General features: G+C 48.5%; 3 protein-coding genes across 6 annotated transcripts; 1 reads left to right on the forward strand and 2 right to left on the reverse strand.

Moving 5' to 3' along the window:
• Positions 1-338: 338 nt before the first annotated feature.
• LOC120810266 (uncharacterized) lies at positions 339-6,981 on the reverse strand. Its single transcript, XM_078094313.1, has 11 exons — positions 5,607-6,981; positions 5,015-5,380; positions 3,761-4,120; positions 3,213-3,566; positions 3,118-3,135; positions 2,695-2,758; positions 2,567-2,610; positions 2,224-2,368; positions 2,009-2,122; positions 1,544-1,611; positions 339-635 (listed from the first exon to the last, which is right to left on the reverse strand). The coding sequence occupies exons 1-11, from the start codon at positions 5,982-5,984 to the stop codon at positions 612-614; spliced, it is 1,935 nt and encodes a 644-aa protein (XP_077950439.1). The 5' UTR covers positions 5,985-6,981; the 3' UTR covers positions 339-611.
• mettl25b (methyltransferase like 25B) lies at positions 6,680-10,812 on the reverse strand. The gene is made up of 8 exons (XM_078094314.1): positions 10,113-10,812; positions 9,554-9,672; positions 9,239-9,446; positions 9,085-9,147; positions 8,687-8,824; positions 7,744-8,540; positions 7,466-7,650; positions 6,680-7,357 (listed from the first exon to the last, which is right to left on the reverse strand). Exons 1-8 carry the CDS (start codon positions 10,200-10,202, stop codon positions 7,269-7,271), a joined length of 1,689 nt encoding a protein of 562 aa, XP_077950440.1. The 5' UTR covers positions 10,203-10,812; the 3' UTR covers positions 6,680-7,268.
• Positions 9,843-14,910, forward strand: isg20l2 (interferon stimulated exonuclease gene 20-like 2). Of its 4 annotated transcripts, none has more exons than XM_078094317.1 (4): positions 9,843-10,158; positions 11,906-12,699; positions 13,336-13,536; positions 13,930-14,910. In XM_078094317.1, the coding sequence occupies exons 2-4, from the start codon at positions 12,040-12,042 to the stop codon at positions 14,044-14,046; spliced, it is 978 nt and encodes a 325-aa protein (XP_077950443.1). In that variant the 5' UTR covers positions 9,843-10,158; positions 11,906-12,039; the 3' UTR covers positions 14,047-14,910. The 4 variants fall into 4 exon arrangements, with proteins under 4 accessions (XP_077950443.1, XP_040021047.2, XP_077950444.1 ...); XM_040165113.2 differs by lacking the exon at positions 9,843-10,158 and adding an exon at positions 10,838-10,921; XM_078094318.1 differs by lacking the exon at positions 9,843-10,158 and adding an exon at positions 10,869-11,256.
• The last annotated feature ends 1,367 nt before the right edge of the window (positions 14,911-16,277 follow it).

Consider the following 16,277-nt stretch of genomic DNA (forward strand, 5'->3'; position numbering starts at 1 on the left):
AAGTTGGATGCAGGAGTCATTGAAACAGTGATTCTGCGTTTACATTATTAATAAGTCGACCTAGACTGAGAAAAAGTAATAAGAATAAATAATAAGGATAATGTTACAAAACCCACAGTTGATATACATTTACAAATATAAAATAATGAATTGAAAAAAAATTGATGTTAAATTGAATAGAGTAATATACTATACATGTATATAATTAGATATCTAAACAGTATATATATATATATATATATATATATATATATATATATATATATATATATATACACTTTAATTTAACGTCAATGCCTTTAATTTAAATACAGATGCCCTAATTGATTGACAGGTCATTTCTTCAGATGTTTTTTATTGAACGTACATTATAAAGTACAGAGAACATTTTAATATAAGTGAGAGGAAACAGTTTTTTCAGAAGTCTCAAGCGTGATCTCAAAATACAAACGCACACACAGAAAACTTTACTGAAGACAAAATTCAGACATCGATGACAAAACGTTCCTGAACGTTAAGAAAGAGGATGATGAAAACAATCCTCAAGAAGCACATCTGGCCTTAAAGCTGCAAACAGATTCACTCCTGATCCCTTTTCTCCGGTTTGGTCTTCAAATTATCGCTGATTTCATGAACTGAAAGGAGAGACAAATGTATATTATTTAGAGCAGCTATTCCCAAAGTGTGGGCCGCGAAGGAACTGCAGGTGGTAAATAAACAATAAATAAAATGTTTTTAATTTTCAATTTTGAAAAGTTTAAAATTAATATAAAAATATTTATGATGTTATTCCGGCCTTGATTCTTGCCTTGCCCTTTTGGACCTATTTGTAACACTTGTGTATTGTGCAGGGAAGAAGGAAGTTTGATCTGTTTTTGTTAGATAGGGAAGAGCGGTGAATACTGATTTTATCTTTTGTCTGCTTAGGTTACTTAGTTTCCTTTTAAAAGTAAGAGGGGTTTTGTTTCTTATTGTTGGCTCCTGAAGCTGTTCAGTTCAGTTTAAGTATTATTTGAACAATTCTAGCGGCACATTAGTTATGTGAAACATTAATTGATGAAGCACAAACAATTCAAACAAACAGATTAATGAAACAATAAGGCTCTTGTCCGCCTGGCGTTATTCAACCAAACAATGTCAAATGTCAAGAGGCGCCTCGCCTCCTGTACTATTAAAGTAAATATACATGAGCTCCGGAGAAAATGGTACACAAAACATACATTGTAGATTAATACATTTTTAATCGGTTAAATTCTTAAGGTCATTTAATCATCCCTAGTTTATGTTTTGAGTTGTGATTAAAGGTTTGGGCCGCAAAAGACTTTCACATTTCAAAGTGGGCCGCGGCGTTCTTGAGTTTGGGAACCGCTGGTTTAGAGTGTTACGAGACAATAAACAGACTAATGTGTTTATATTCTACATTGTTATAATATAAAGCAGGTCTGTAGCAAGCAGAGTCCTGGGAGGTGACTATTTCTACCTGCACAGGTGAACAAAACGGCCGTCTCTCGGTGAGCGGATGGAGGAAAACGGTTGAACTTGCCTGCTTGAAGGAGAAGCTGGCGACCTGGCAGTCGCACGGCAGCCTCAGCAGGTTGGCATGGAAACGCTCTGACAGGGAAGAAATGGTGATAGTCACCAAAATGTCTCCAACATCTGGAAATGTGACAAACTCCTGAAGTCCTGATGTCCTGAAGACATGGATTGATAGAAAGATGGATGGACAGATGGATGGATAGATAGAAAGATGGATGGATAGATGGATGGATAGATAGAAAGATGGATGGATAGATGGATGGACAGATGGACAGATGGATGGATAGATAGAAAGATGGATGGATAGATGGACAGATGGATGGATAGATAGAAAGATGGATGGGTAGATGGATGGATAGATAGAAAGATGGATGGATAGATGGATGGACAGATGGACAGATGGATGGGTAGATGGATGGATAGATAGAAAGATGGATGGATAGATGGATGGACAGATGGATGGATAAATTACCTCTGAGGATCTGAAGCTTCGTCAGGACGGCCACAAACTCGTCGTAGTCGATCCCGCGTTCGCTGCTGTTCTCGCTCCACAGAACTCTGAAGGTTTCATCGTCCAACTCAAATTCTGCACAATGAAGACAGAGAAAACGAGGCTGATCGAAGCGCTCGGCCAGTCAAAGCCTCCCTGGATAACGTGTCGAGGTGACTTCTTGGCTGAGGTTTTACCACGGAGAGCCTTTTTCATTTGGGTTAGGGGGATGGAGGGGGGGTTCCTCTTCTCGTAGCTCTCCACGTACTCCCTTCTGACAACAGCCACATAGTGCTCCAGCTTGAAGACCTCCGCCACGTCCAGGTACCCGGTCTTGTCGGTCTGAAAGGGCTGTTCAAAGAGCTTAACAGTAACCTTAATGTTGCCAGAGAACCTGTAGCTCAGCACCTTGTTGCATCAGCAACATCCAAATGAAGCATCAAAAAGGTGAAATATTTCATCCTCTGGGTTCAGAGGGTAAATATGGCTGTAAACACCAGAGCAGATCATCAGAACCGGGTGTGAAGTCGCAAAGGATACGTCCATGAAAGTCAGCAGCAGCCGGGCGGTTTTGATACTCAGCGCTAAATCAGGAAGGAGGAAAACAAGCCTCCTCATTTAGATGATTAGATACCAATGTTAAAAATGAGAGAAAGAGAGGAACTCACTTTTGCCACGAACAGAGAAGCCGCCGGCGATCAGCTTAGCAAGAACTCCCTCGGCATACAACATCTGTCAGGGACAAAACACGTGTTCACAAGTCGCATACAGGTTCCTTGAAGGGAAGTTGCTGAGTATTGTTTTTACTGCAGCACAACCCTTGCTAGTCCCGCCCCACCGTGCTGTGATTGGCTGATTGTCTGGCACCAGCGTGTACAAGCGCCTTTTGTTTGGATGCAGTTACATTTCGCTAAGCTAGCGTTCTAATTCCGTCCTCCCGTCACGCTATATTTGCTTTTCCACGCTGTGACGAGTTGAGTTGTACGTTTTTATTCGCTGGCTGGGTCACACATTCCGCCTTGCCTTCATGCAATATTCCATGCAGGAAATGAGAATAAGTGGTATATATAATTTTTTTGATAAACCCTTACCTCAGGCTTGCGGTCTTCCTGTGAAAGAGAAAGAAAAGAATGTCACGTGGAGACGGACAAGCAGGTCGGAAGCTTCTTCCATCTCCGTTACTCACCGATATACAGTCGTCCTCTGGGAACGCGTTACACTGCAGCTCGTCTGGCCACGAGACGCCGAAGCTGGTCATCAGACCCTCGCAGCCCCGTTTGGCTCTCTCACAGAAAGACCTGCAGGGCCGCTGCACCTCCCCCGCCGAGCACTGGGGGGCGTACACGGTGCACACGAACAGGCGGATGTCCACGGAGCACATGCTCTGCACCATGGCGTTGAAGAAGGACATCTTCACGACCGCCTCTCTCTGACTGGTGTGGCCCAGGAGGTTGGGAGTGACGGTCTGGTTGTAGGCCAGGCCCTGGCACATGGGTATGGTGATGGGCTCACAGACGCCCCCGCCGCGGCCCACGCCGTACTGGAGGGGGAGAGACGTGCGTCACGCCGTCGCATTGACGCAGCCAAGGGACAAACTGAGCTAATTGCTCAGTGTTACATTCACATCAACAAGCAGTAACATTATCATTGATAATGTTCATTGTCTAGTTTGTGACTGAGAGAAGACGAGGTCCACGATCAGACGTGGAATGTCTCTTCTTGGGCTCGACTCACGTGTTCGCAGGACTCCGTGCTGAACGCTTCACACTTCAGGGACTCGGGCCACCGGAACCCAAAGGTGTTCATCAGGGATTCGCAGTTGGAGCGCGCGTGCTCGCACAGGGTTCTGCAGGGCGGGCGGGGCCTCTCCGACACACACTCCGGGGTGAAGACGGAGCACAGGAAAGGCTTGAGGTGGGGGGAGCAGCCCACCTTCACGAGGGGCAGGAACTGAACCACCTCCAGGCCCGCGGCGTCCTGCGTCTGGTGGCCCAGGACGTTGGGCAGGGCGGTGTCGGCGTACGGCAGGTCTCTGCAGAGCGGCACCGTGATCCTCTGGCACGCCGACGTCTGAGTGGAGCCGAAGCCTGGAATCTGGGAGGGAGGAAACACAAATCGAGGGGGGGGGTATCTTCTCGATCATGGATTGAAAGTGGGGTGCGGGCTTGTAAACCTGCCCTTCGTAAGGTTACAATTAAAAATGTACTGTAAATTCGAGAGTTAATACTCATGTCTCTTACTCGCCAACGTTATCTCTCTCTCTGCTGCCTGACCCCCCCCCCCCCCCCCCCCCCTCTCTTCATTCATGTCTGTGCCACTATTTCTCCTTTACGTGGTTTACTGTGTTTAAGTCAGAACCGCTGTTATATGATGTTATTTCCGTTTGCAACTTCAGCTTGTGATGTCACAATACGTCTCCGCCCTAAAGCCCCCCCCCTGCTTTATGGTCCGTATGACTCTAACTGGACCATAATTCACTACATGAACATCGTGCTGTGTTGAAGAAAACTTGAAACTAGAGACTGAGACCGTAAACCGTCTCCTCATAGACGTCTATGGGAGCAGAGGAGTCGCCCCCTGCTGGTCACTACACAGAATGCAGCTTTAACTCATGAAGCCGATGTTGCCCATTGAATAACACTACCACGCCGCCCCGCACTAAACCGCTGCCACGCCTGCAGCCCGCGGGTTGGCTCGCGCTCAAACACAGACATACCTCCGGTTCTTAAACGAAGCCAATTCAGGAGTATTAGAACCTGCATTTTTGCTCCCTTTGAAGAAAAACGTTGACAAAAACCAGGATGGTGGCTGACAAAATGCTGAGCTCAAGGCTTGAAAACTGTAGTCAGCAAACCAACGGAGGACGTCACAATGACCACGTCCTCTCCTTCTGCACTCTGTGCTAACATGGTTGGATTTTAAACAGTTTCTTTGGGAGACACTCTTTACCCAGAGGCCTCCTCAGCCGCCATAGAAGGTGGGACTCACGTGTTCGCAGGACTCGGTGGGGAAGGCCTCGCACCTCAGGGCCTCCGGCCACTGCGAGCCGATCCTCTTCATCAGCGACCCGCAGCCGGTCCGCGCCTGCTCGCACTGCGCTCTGCAGGGCGGCCGAGGGCTCCCCGACACACACTTAGGGGTGTAGACGGAGCACAGGAAAGGCTTCAGCTGGGTGGAGCACCCCACCTGCATGAGCGATGCGAACGCTTGCAGGGCCGCCCGCGCCTCCTCCTGAGTGGCGTGGCCCAGGAGGTTGGGCAGGACGGTCTCGGTGTAGGACAGGTCTCCGCAGAGCGGGACGGTGATCGGCTGACAGGAGGCGGGAGGCGGGTGAAGCCCGGTGGCAGGTGGACCCTGAGAGCAAATGAAGACAAACCAGGGAGGTCCAGGTAATCGATTCAGGCGCCAGAGGGTGAAAGAAGTCGACATCTTCTACGGGCGTCAAGTACGCATCCAAATAGACAAGTGACAGTAGCCCTTATGACCCACGCAGGGTGTCAAACATACAGCACTACATGCACATGCAGTATTATACTGATGCATTTGTATAAGCGGCACGTTGAAGTGACGTCCCACTGACCTGCACGCAGTTGGCCTCCGGTAGAGCGTCGCAGCGGAGCCTGGTGGGCCAGCTCAGCCTCTTGGCCTTGAGAGCGGACTCGCAGTCCGCCTTGACCTTCTCGCAGAGAGCCCTGCAGGGCCTCTTCTGGCTGCTCTCCTCTGCGCCGCACTCGGGCACCACGACCCGGCACACGAGCGCGGCCACGTTGGGCGAGCACGCCGTCTCCACCAGCTGAGCGGCCTGCTGCAGGCTGTAGCCCGGCGCTCCGGTCGGGTGGGACGTCGTGGCGTATCCCAAACCTCGGCAAAAGCTGGACGTCACCGGGTTGCAGTTGGCCGCGAGCGCCTGCCGAGGAGGCAGCAGCAGAACCCAAAGCAGCAGGAAGAAGCGCCTCATGGCTGCGGAGTGGTCGCTCTGCTCTGGAACGAAGCTTCAGGAGGTTTTGGGGAGCGGGGTGTCCCTGCTGCTCCGCGTAGGAGGTGGAGTAAGAGTCAACGAATGAGGTCTCCACGAACAAGGCGCTGATTTAGGACCACCGCTCAGGTCACATATCAATAAGATGCTCAACCCACAGTGAGCAACCGACTGGTCCCAGAGCAGCTCTCTTCTGAGAAGCAAGCCAGCATCTGGTTGTAATTGTATGTTTTTCTGTGTAACCTTGGGGGGGGGGCGGCTTTTGTTTCACAAAGGCTGGCACAATAAACCTGACTTCTGGGTGGAGGAGGAATCAACACTGATGGGAAACGAGTAAACATGGTGGGATGTTTCTAAGAAAGAAAGAACTCAGTGTTCAGTTCCCTTGATACTTAATTTTCCTAATTAAAATGTTTATTTTACCGTAAACACGACTCATTGATTGGCTGACCTAAAAAAACCAGTAGGAAAGAAAAGGGTCTGATCCCTGATTCTTCGCTTTGTTCCAGCGGCATGTTGACAAAGTACATGCAGAATGCATTCAATTGGTACCTCCTCTTTGCATTAACACTCTTCCAGGTTGTTTGCTCATATATCTGCTGTGCACAGCATTGTGGGAAAGAAAAGCATTCTGGCTTGCTTACTGCAAAATACGACCAACTGCAGCAAGACAAAGAAAAGCTGAAATGAATGCATTTAATCACAGAAAAATCAAAGACATGTAGCAGAACAGGACCTGTGGAGGCAACAAAGCATTCCTTATACAACCTGGTGTAATGTAGCCGAAAGGTACCAGGATCAACGTCCAGTTTATTGTTTCAATGCCAGTGTGTGGCTGTGGTCCATACTGAAACATTTAAAAACACGATTCCTCGTGACTCATCTGCAATCCCTGGTTCTTCACGTTAAGATTCAAGTGTTAAAGCTGCATCCTCTGTAGTGACCAGCAGGGGGCGACTCCTCTGCTCCCATAGACGTCTATGAGAAAATGACTCATCCGTTCACTTTCTCTTGACCGGTTGCATAAACAAAAACAAGATGGCGGCAGTGACATCGGCGACCTCTGCTGATTTATTCCCTCAGTAAACACTGTAATTATGAGTTTATGGTCTCAATCTCTAGTTTCAAGTCTAGAGTCCACTTGTCACGTACAGTCCGCACCTTGCTGATCATGCGGTGGGTTTTCCTCGTTAACATTCATTATTCTTTAAAAAAAATGTGTCTTTAGAAAAGTTGAGAGCATTCTGAAAACGAACGAACAGGTGATTAATGACTCCGCGGCTTCAGAGCGACCAGCACCAAGTTTCTAGGAGAGAAGTTTGGGTCAAAGAGAGGAACCAGCTGGCTGTCGACACCTGCAGGAGAGAGACTTCAGTTTGAGCTGGCGGGCGTAAATGTGTGTGCGTGTGCGTGCGTGCGTGTGTGTGTGTGTGTGTGTGCGTGCAGGGGAAGCAGCGGCTCACCCTGCTCCTGCAGGTAGATCATCCGGTCCAGCAGCACCAGCGTCTCCACCACCGGAGCCAGCAGCAGCGCCAGGCTGAAGTACACCACCACCCGGCCCTGCTGCTTCAACATGGCCTCCACGCGCTCCGGGTCCAGGGGCAGTCCGGGGGGCAGGCCCACCCGAGCCAGACCCAGACGGGCGTACCTGAGAGGGGGGCGAGGACGGAGACAGAGAGGGGGGGGGGGTTAAAGTGGCTTTCCTGTGAGACGCGGGACCCGGTTGGGCGGGTGGACTCACTCATCGAAGGGCAGTAAGTGGGCTCCCTTGATGGTCTGGATTCCCGCCCTCCGCAGGTCCGGTCTGGCGTCCGCGATGAAAGCCTCCAGCGCCGCTCGGTAACAGTGCGTCCTCAGCGCCTCGCCGCCCACCCGGAGGCGCCGCGCGTAGTCCTCCGCGGCGTGACACGCCCCCTCCCTGGCCTTGTAGGACAGCCGGTGTCCTGGCAGCCCCCCCACCCAGGAGCTCATCGGGTAGCCAAACCCCGATGGAGCGCCGTCCCGGGCCGCCGGCCGGGCCCCCGCCTCCTCCACCAGGCCGGGGGGGCTGGGGTCCTCCTCGGTCGTGATCTTCATGTAGCAGCACGCCACGGAGGTGATCCCGCGCACGTGCGGGCAGTGGATGAAGTGGCGGAGGAGGGTGGCGCTGAGGTCACCGCAGGCGTGGAGGCCGGTGAGGACAAAGTCCGGATGGCCCGGTTTGGGACCCGTCACCTCCTGAGGGGCGCCGCAGACCCGCGAGCGGCAGCATGCGGCAGAAGACGACCCGGACCCGTCCTCTCCCAACCGGTGCTGCGATGTGGGCTGGCAGTCCGGCGAGTCCGTGGAGGTCTGGACGGCGTGAGAAGATGGAGGTCCCGCGTGCTCAGCGCCCCGCAGCCTCTTTCTGCTGGATCCAGGGGGAGTCGGGCCACTTTCCTCGACACACTGTGCGGCACTCAGCTGCGCAATGAAGGCCTCCCATGATGCTTTGGGGTTTACCCAACCGGCCAGGTGGCGGGGAGATGGCTGTGATCCTGTGACCAGAGAAGAGCAGTTCTGGGGATTGCAAGGGATTGATATTTAGTGGTGGTTGTGGCGCCCCCTGTGGACTAAAGTGGTAGTGTCTCCTGACGTAGAGGTTCCTCACAATAACTTTGCTCTTCATAAAACAACCTTTTTCATAAGTTAAAAAAAGTACTGACCCTTTTCTGCTTGTCCTTCTGCAAGGCCGCCACTAACTCTCTGTCAAACTTGGTCGCCGTGGCAACCAGGGTGCGATCAGCTTCGATGGCGGTGACAGAGAGGCCGAGCCCGAAGGACAGGAAGCGAGTCAGATGGCCCTGTGTGGAAGGGAAGGTTTACTGTGCGATGATTTTAAGTGTTAATCATGTGACCTGAAGAGGATCACGTGACCTGCAGCAGCAGGTGTTGACATCTCTTCTCCTCCTCACGCCATAAACTCCATACTAGTTTATTTTGTCCCCAACAAATGCAACACTTCCTCCTTTTTTGTTTAACGAAGACAACAGTTTTAGGATACCAACCAGCTTATTTGTGTGTTTGACAAAAGACAAATGATGTGGGGGAAATAGAATGGTACCTGTCCAGAGCCCACATCCACCACGCTGTTGCAGTCAGTCTGGTCACAAATCTGTTTTACCAGCTGGGATTTAAATGAATAAATAAACAAAGAGAAACAATCAAATATAAACTTTAAAAAAGTGACAGCAGCAAAGAAGCACGTGAACCCGTACCGAGCCCAGTCGGCGGATCTCGTGCTGCTTCTTGGGCTTGACGTGTTTCCTGAATATGTGTCCCAGCAGTGCGCTCTGACTTTGGTTCTCCAGGAACTCCTCGGGCCTCGCCGCGCCGCCGCGCTCCGGCCGGTGACCTCTGGGAAACGCCAGCGCGTGAGCGGCGGCCCGGAACGCCAGCAGGGACAGAGGCCACGCCGAGGGGTACCTGCATGACGTACAAATACAATATGAAGTGAGTGTGTGTATATACGGCTGACTCGACTGCTCTTTGAAATAAAGGGTGCACAGGGCCCCGTTACGACCCAGCAGTACCTTCTGTCTCTGTGTGCAGCATCCAGGAGCAGGTCTGCAACCTGATGATACGTCAGATCCTGCAGCGCCGGCTGCCACGAGTTGGGCAACTTGTGCCAGTGATCTTTGGAGAAGAACTCCTGAGGGCAAATGTACAATGGGAGAGTTATTCATATTTGGGAGATGTGGATAGAACTGTTAGTTCTTCAAACAAATTACATGAATTAATTCTGAGGTTTTTTAAAGAGTTCAATGGGCTGAAGACCGAGGGTTATCTCAACGCAAAAAGGGAAGCGCACCTTCAGTTTGTCACACACACATCATCAACACATCTGGAGATACGGGTTTTTTCAAATCGATACATTTATTTTTAATTGAAACAATGTAATTAGTGACACAAAGTGCCATGCTTTTTGGACACCCCACCCAGCTACTAACTCTAATATAGTTACACAATCCAGGATGCAATAACATTGTGTTGTCATGGAAACTTGAGTTCTTTAAAAACAAGTATTCTCTCAAAACTCATGGGGAGTTTAATCTGGAACAACCGCAAACTGATGCAAACTTCGATACGCACAATTATATAAGAGTCGGACAGGCGGCTGTACTGAGACAGGAACGCGGTGAGTCTTTCTGCCAGCTCTCGCTGCTGCTCTGCTGGAAACATCACCGGGGCTGCTGGTTAGCTAAAGTAGCTCGCTAAGCTAACCGACAGGTCTTTAAGGCAAACTAATATCACGCTTGCTGGTTAACACTGCATTAGTTCCCCGGTTAAGACGAGGTCCGTCCAGACAAACGACCTCCCTTAAACTGAAATTAGCATCGATATTAATAATGGGAATTCCGTGCTTTTAATTTTCACAAAGGTTTGGTGTGGTTGGCCACTAGCTAGCTAACGTTAACGCTAATTGTAGCGTTCACGCGTAGAATGCGTTCACGTGCTTCCAGAAAACTCCGCAGAGGAGCTGGGAAGTCGTAACGTTACGTTACAAAATATGTAACATTACGTTTACAATTAGCCTAGCTAAAGTTGAGTTTCTATGGTGGAGCTCTATGCTATTTTCAATAAAAACTTGCATATTAACAGTGTTTTCAGCGTTCAAATTATCTTCTTATTTCTATTAATTCAGTATATTGAGAAATGGTGCACACATTGTTTTATTTTTCATATCGTGACATTAATTGTGTTTTGAGTGTTATTAGTAATCGAAATATTCTATTAGTAGAACTAAAGAGTCACCTTATAAGCGTAAATGCGATGAAAAGTTAACCGCGGACATATTAAAAAAAAACAAAAAGTATTTATGGGCTGTTCACGAACGCAGCACAACCCGGAAGTAGACTGTTGAGCAGGAAGAGGCGCGAGGTCCACAATGTGTGCTGCAGGTCTGGATTTCTTTCCATAAAGTTATTTTGAGACATTTTTCTAATAAGGAAAACTATCGGTCCCAAGCTACGTATGTTCACAAACACACTAATCCGATTTTTTCCGTTGAGAGACAACAAATTAACCGCGGAGTTGGCATAGTCTCGGCAGATAGCACTTAGCAAGCTAACATTAGCTAGTGGCTAACGTCAACATCCGCTAATGGCTGATTAGTCGGAACTAATTAGCATTTATTATTTATATTACAAGCTTATTCAATACATTAGTTATAGTGTCAATAGCTTGTAAATCCCTTGCAAAGTAATATGGAACGTTTTTTCAATTCAAATATAAAGTAAGTTAACTGTTTTGAGTTTGATTTTCTGCTGTTGTAAACCTGCTTCTCACAGACAGTTTTAAGCTGTTAAAAGTGTAAAAAAAACTCACAGAAAAGGAAAACTAAACACGAAAGAGAACATTTGACTGACTTGAAGATGTCGGCCATGTTTTGTTTTTGTCGTCGTTGCTGTTTACATTCCTCATGTTTACACTCAATATGATGCAAGTTTACAAAAATGTACCACAGGGTCGAACCGGCCTGTTGAGGACCATTCAATGATTAAATGATCCATGAAGGCTTACTTCATTACTTTCATATGGTCTACTTTTTATAATTTTAAGTTACCACCTAGGTTAATTTAGCTATAATAACTAGTGTAGTAGGGTTATTATTACTTAAGTAATAGTATTTGAACACGCTGGTTATAACACACATTTTGGTCAATGAGAACCCTCTTGTAGTAGAAAATAACTCTGTCTTACAGAACAAGATCATTTCATTACATCAATGTCAAAATGCCTGTATCCTAAAAACTAAGATACGGTGATGCGTTGAAGGGAATAAAACACAATGGCGCTCTCTTGAGTTCTTGCTTTTCAGTCTGTAGATGCAAGTTACACAATAAAAGCGAGACATTCAGTTCTGGTACTTTTGTTTCTTGCAGGACGGAACTTTTAAACCGGGGTCGGCTGTTTCAAAAGGGACCGCAAAGGGTGAAGATCGCTTGAGGAAGTCGACGTCAGCAAACCTACCGGCTTGCTCGGAGGAAACATTTGACCTGACCTCCGCAGCGCCATAATGTCCGACATCACGCTCAACCTGAGCTGTGCTGGTGGAGCCGCACGGAGGAGGCCGCCGCGAGGATACCGAGGGGGTCACAAACGGGTTCCCAACAGGACGCATCAAATGAGCTTCCTGGGGCACGCCAGAGGCAGAGGCGCGCGGCCCGAACACTATGCTCCTCCGCGCCAAAATGGCGCCTTTGCGCAGCTGGTGAGTTCACCCAGCGTGGGGGCCGGTGCGGCCCGGGGGGCCGGCGCCGCCCGGGGGGCCGGCGCTCCGCGCGTCAGCCACAGCGCTTCATCGTCTGCACGTCAGTCGCAACCTCTGATGGCGAGCAGCAGAGGCTGCGGCGGGAAGCCGAGCGAGCCGGCGGGGAGACCGGCGAGCGCCGCTGCCCACCGTCCCTCGCCAGCGGGCAGCCACAGGGCCGCCGCGCAGACGTCGACGGGAATCCCCGCCAAGTACCTGGCTCTGGACTGTGAGATGGTGGGCACGGGGCCAAAGGGGAGCATCAGCAAGCTGGCCCGCTGCAGCCTGGTGTCCTACGACGGAGACGTGGTCTACGATAAGTTCATCAACCCCCCCGTGCCCGTCACTGACTACCGCACCCGCTGGAGCGGCATCCGGCGCAGCGACCTCGTCAACGCTGCGCCGTACTTAGAGGCCCGGAAGGAGGTGAGGAAACGTCTCGATTGTTTCCTCTGTCGCCTGCGATGGGAAGAAAATGTGCAGAAAGATAAGATCACAGGACACATGTGGGGAGAATGTAACATGAATGCGTGTGGAAATCTTACTGGATTCTTGTTGTAAGTCCGCCTGCTTTGGCCTTTTTAATAACGGATATCTCAATCGTCCTGGTTTGTAAAAAAAAAAAAAAAAGGGCGTATGGCTCCGCAACCCGAAGGGAAACAACATCAATAAAACTGTCACAGTATAGAGAAGAGCTAATATCTGTTTTCATGTTAATGTCAAAATAACTTTGTAAAGTCAGGAACATCTTTCTGCTTCAACGCCGTCCTGCAGGGACGAACGCCATTGTGTTTTATTCCACGATTAAAATATAAAGCCAGCGAGTTTAGGCCGATGTTAATATCTGAGATGCATCTTACCCCATCGGTCAAAACTTTACACTTTGAATGCGGCTACAGAACAACAGCGACGGATATTAGTGTTGTTTCCTGTTCTTCCCCATTTGCTCTGATTAAAAATAACAAACTTGTGTGTTCAGTTTGCTGAAAGTGTCCCCCCCGTTGAGTTCAAAGAGTCGTCCGTCTCTCAGTCGCCCCCTCCCTCCCCCCGCTCTGTCAGCAGATTCTGAGGCTGCTCATGGGGAAGGTGGTGATCGGCCACGCCGTCCACAACGACTTCAACGTCCTCGGCTACTCGCACCCGGCCGCGCTGACCAGAGACACGTCTCGGATCCCCCTCCTCAACCAGAGGGCCGGCTTCGCCGTGACCGAGTGCGCCTCGCTGAAGAGACTCACCAAGGCCATCTTCAACCGCGACATCCAGGTGAGCGGTCTGCTTCCTGTACGCAGGGGGCGGTCGAGGGTTCCAATAAATGCACATTCCAAACAATGAACGTTGTTGATAAATCCAATTGGACACAATTTCTTAAACACAAAGTCTCTAAAAAGTTGTACATGCACTGATCAAATTGCAGATTTGGGGCGATTTTTGTAAAGCATTAAATTATTTTTCCATCTTCGTCTAATTGCATCGGTAGTTTTTTCCAAACGTTAGCATGATATAATGCCTAATTTGCATTTAAATTACCTTTATTAAAGAGGACTTAATGAAGGTAAACAATACAAGCTGACCACCACTTTAGTCCCGCCCCTGCCTCTGATTGGTAAGGCCTGCAAGCAAGTGTTTAAAGCCCGCCCCCTTCTCTTGTGTCCTCAGACCGGAAAGAAAGGCCACTCTTCTGTGGAGGACGCCAGAGCCACAATGGAGCTTTACAAAGTGGTGGAGGAGGAGTGGGAGAGGACCCTGGCCTCCTCCGGGTCTCAGGCCTCCTAGTGGCAAATAAACTTTAACCTTTTAAATGGACGTTTTTGGTGAGGCGGGCGTGTGGTTTGGAGCCGACTGGTCTACAGCCTCCGCTGTCCACTCAACAAGAGGACGAAACTAAGAAGACTCAGTCCCAGCAGTTCTTTCTCAGGGTTTGTGTCTAAAGGTGCTCCTGACACGAGGGGGCAGTCGTGTCTTAGTCCCATCGACAAAACTACACCACGAACGCCCAAAACAAACGCGGGGCAGTGAAATCAGCACTTCAAGTCCACAGAACAAGCTCCCTTGTTAGTTTAGATTTTTTATAGTGTTAATCCCTTCAACGTGAATCATTTAGACAAAATGCTGCATTGATCTTCTTCAGGGAACTAACCAGGTTTTAAAAATAATGCTCAGTCCTATATTGGGCTTTTATGGATAAGAGATTGTCTCTGTTCTTTTCCTTTACAGACACTTACAAATGTTACTGAATGTTTTTTCCCCATGTAAATAAAAAGGCGAGAATAGAGCGGTGATGGATAAAGAAGGCAGCGTGGAGCAAAGTAGGACAGGACGTGATTAAATATTCCCATTATTTCCACGTGGTCTGGTGTGTTTGAGGAATGGGAGGATTCCCCGGTAATTATTTTAACAGCTGATTTCGGCAATAACAGAAAGGTGCACTGGTAAGTTGACCTCTGTAGCTCCGCCCCTGATGATTTCCATAATCTGTCTAATGAGACTTTTTACACTCCGTTGAGGTCAAATCTGCTATTTTGAGACACACAAGTGCTTTTCTTGTGAGTTTGTGCGGTTTCCCAGGCGACGGCGCCTGTGTTTGATCCTCTGCAGACTCTCGGTGCTCCGGTCCCAATAAATCACTCGCACACACCACCTCGTCTCCACAGTAATAGTGACCGAGAGCATCTTGGGTGCACAGTTCTTCTGAGGTGCTACACAAGAAGGTGTGTTATCAAATCCCCCAACACAAGACTGTTTACCTGACTTCATAGGTATTGTTGCTACTTCAGACTGACACACTGTGTTTCTGGTCCTCACTTTCTTTTCTTTAAGTCTGTTTGATTTGGGCAAAGTTATTTCTTTAACAAAAACGCATCTGTGTGGTTCAGCGAAGCTGGGAGCTAACTGCTAACATCAGAATGCTAATATCGTCGCTCCTCTTGCTGTGGTGCTGTTTGTCCCTGGAGGAGAGCGATCAGCAGCCTTTCCTGGCTGTGAACCGCTCATTAATCATGCAGCACGCATCCGCCCTGAAAGCAGACGAGCTCCTTTTAAACGGCAGAGGAACCTCCCGACGGTCGTCAATGGGGGACGCGAAAAGGTTTAGATGAAGCGAGAAGAAATGTGAGTCTGTCCCTCCGTTTAAAACCAGCCATTTGAATATAAATGGTTATTTTTCAAGCAAGAGAATGCTCACAATGCTATCAGCAGATATCTGCAACACGTCCGGAGTCCTGACCGACATCTGTGGAACTGTCCAGTTACCAAGTGCTTCAAAGATGACATATTATCCCCTAACCTGCATAGACGTCAGTCAGTAGGGATGGTTATCAGGAGGATTTTACCGATACTAATGAAGAAAATCATCCTACTCTTTTCTTCCTCCTCTAGTCAATGATGTCATTGAACATGTTTCCTTGGTCCTCTAGTCAATGATGTCATTGAACATGTTTCCTTGGTCCTCTAATCAATGATTACAGGACCGATAGCAGAAGCAGGACCTTTATACTCTGTTTTTACTCATTTAGAACCAGTAAAGTTCTAAAGAACCGTAAGAAAGTTGCTGTTGAGAACTCGTCACTTGAGGCCTTAGGTGTCATAGGAAATCCTTCACTTTAGTAACCTTTGACCCCTCCAACCTTTTGGGTTACAGACAGAAATATATTGCACAGCATCATGTGATTAAAGTCTAGATAATCCGCTGATCTAAATCTCCTTGGTTCTGGCTAACAGTGTGAATAATCTGATGCTCCATGAGGGATTTGTCTGTGCAGGTGTGTTCTTATGATGAAAACAATATGTTCTCTTTCATATTCAACACCAAAAATCGATATAAACATATATTTTGGCTAATTGATCCTTCCCCTTGGTGTATTTAAGACCCTGTTGAATGTATTTATTGATTTAGATACCACCCTCCACGTTTGAACTGCAAGAAGATTAACGGTTCACCTGCTGCATTAATAATACATGAAAGAGGTTTTATCCCCCCGGGGGGGTAAAGTTAATAAGTTAGGGGG

The sequence above is a fragment of the Gasterosteus aculeatus genome, chromosome 20 (genome assembly GCF_964276395.1).
Source record: "Gasterosteus aculeatus chromosome 20, fGasAcu3.hap1.1, whole genome shotgun sequence".
In the NCBI taxonomy this organism is placed as follows: Eukaryota; Metazoa; Chordata; class Actinopteri; order Perciformes; family Gasterosteidae; genus Gasterosteus; species Gasterosteus aculeatus.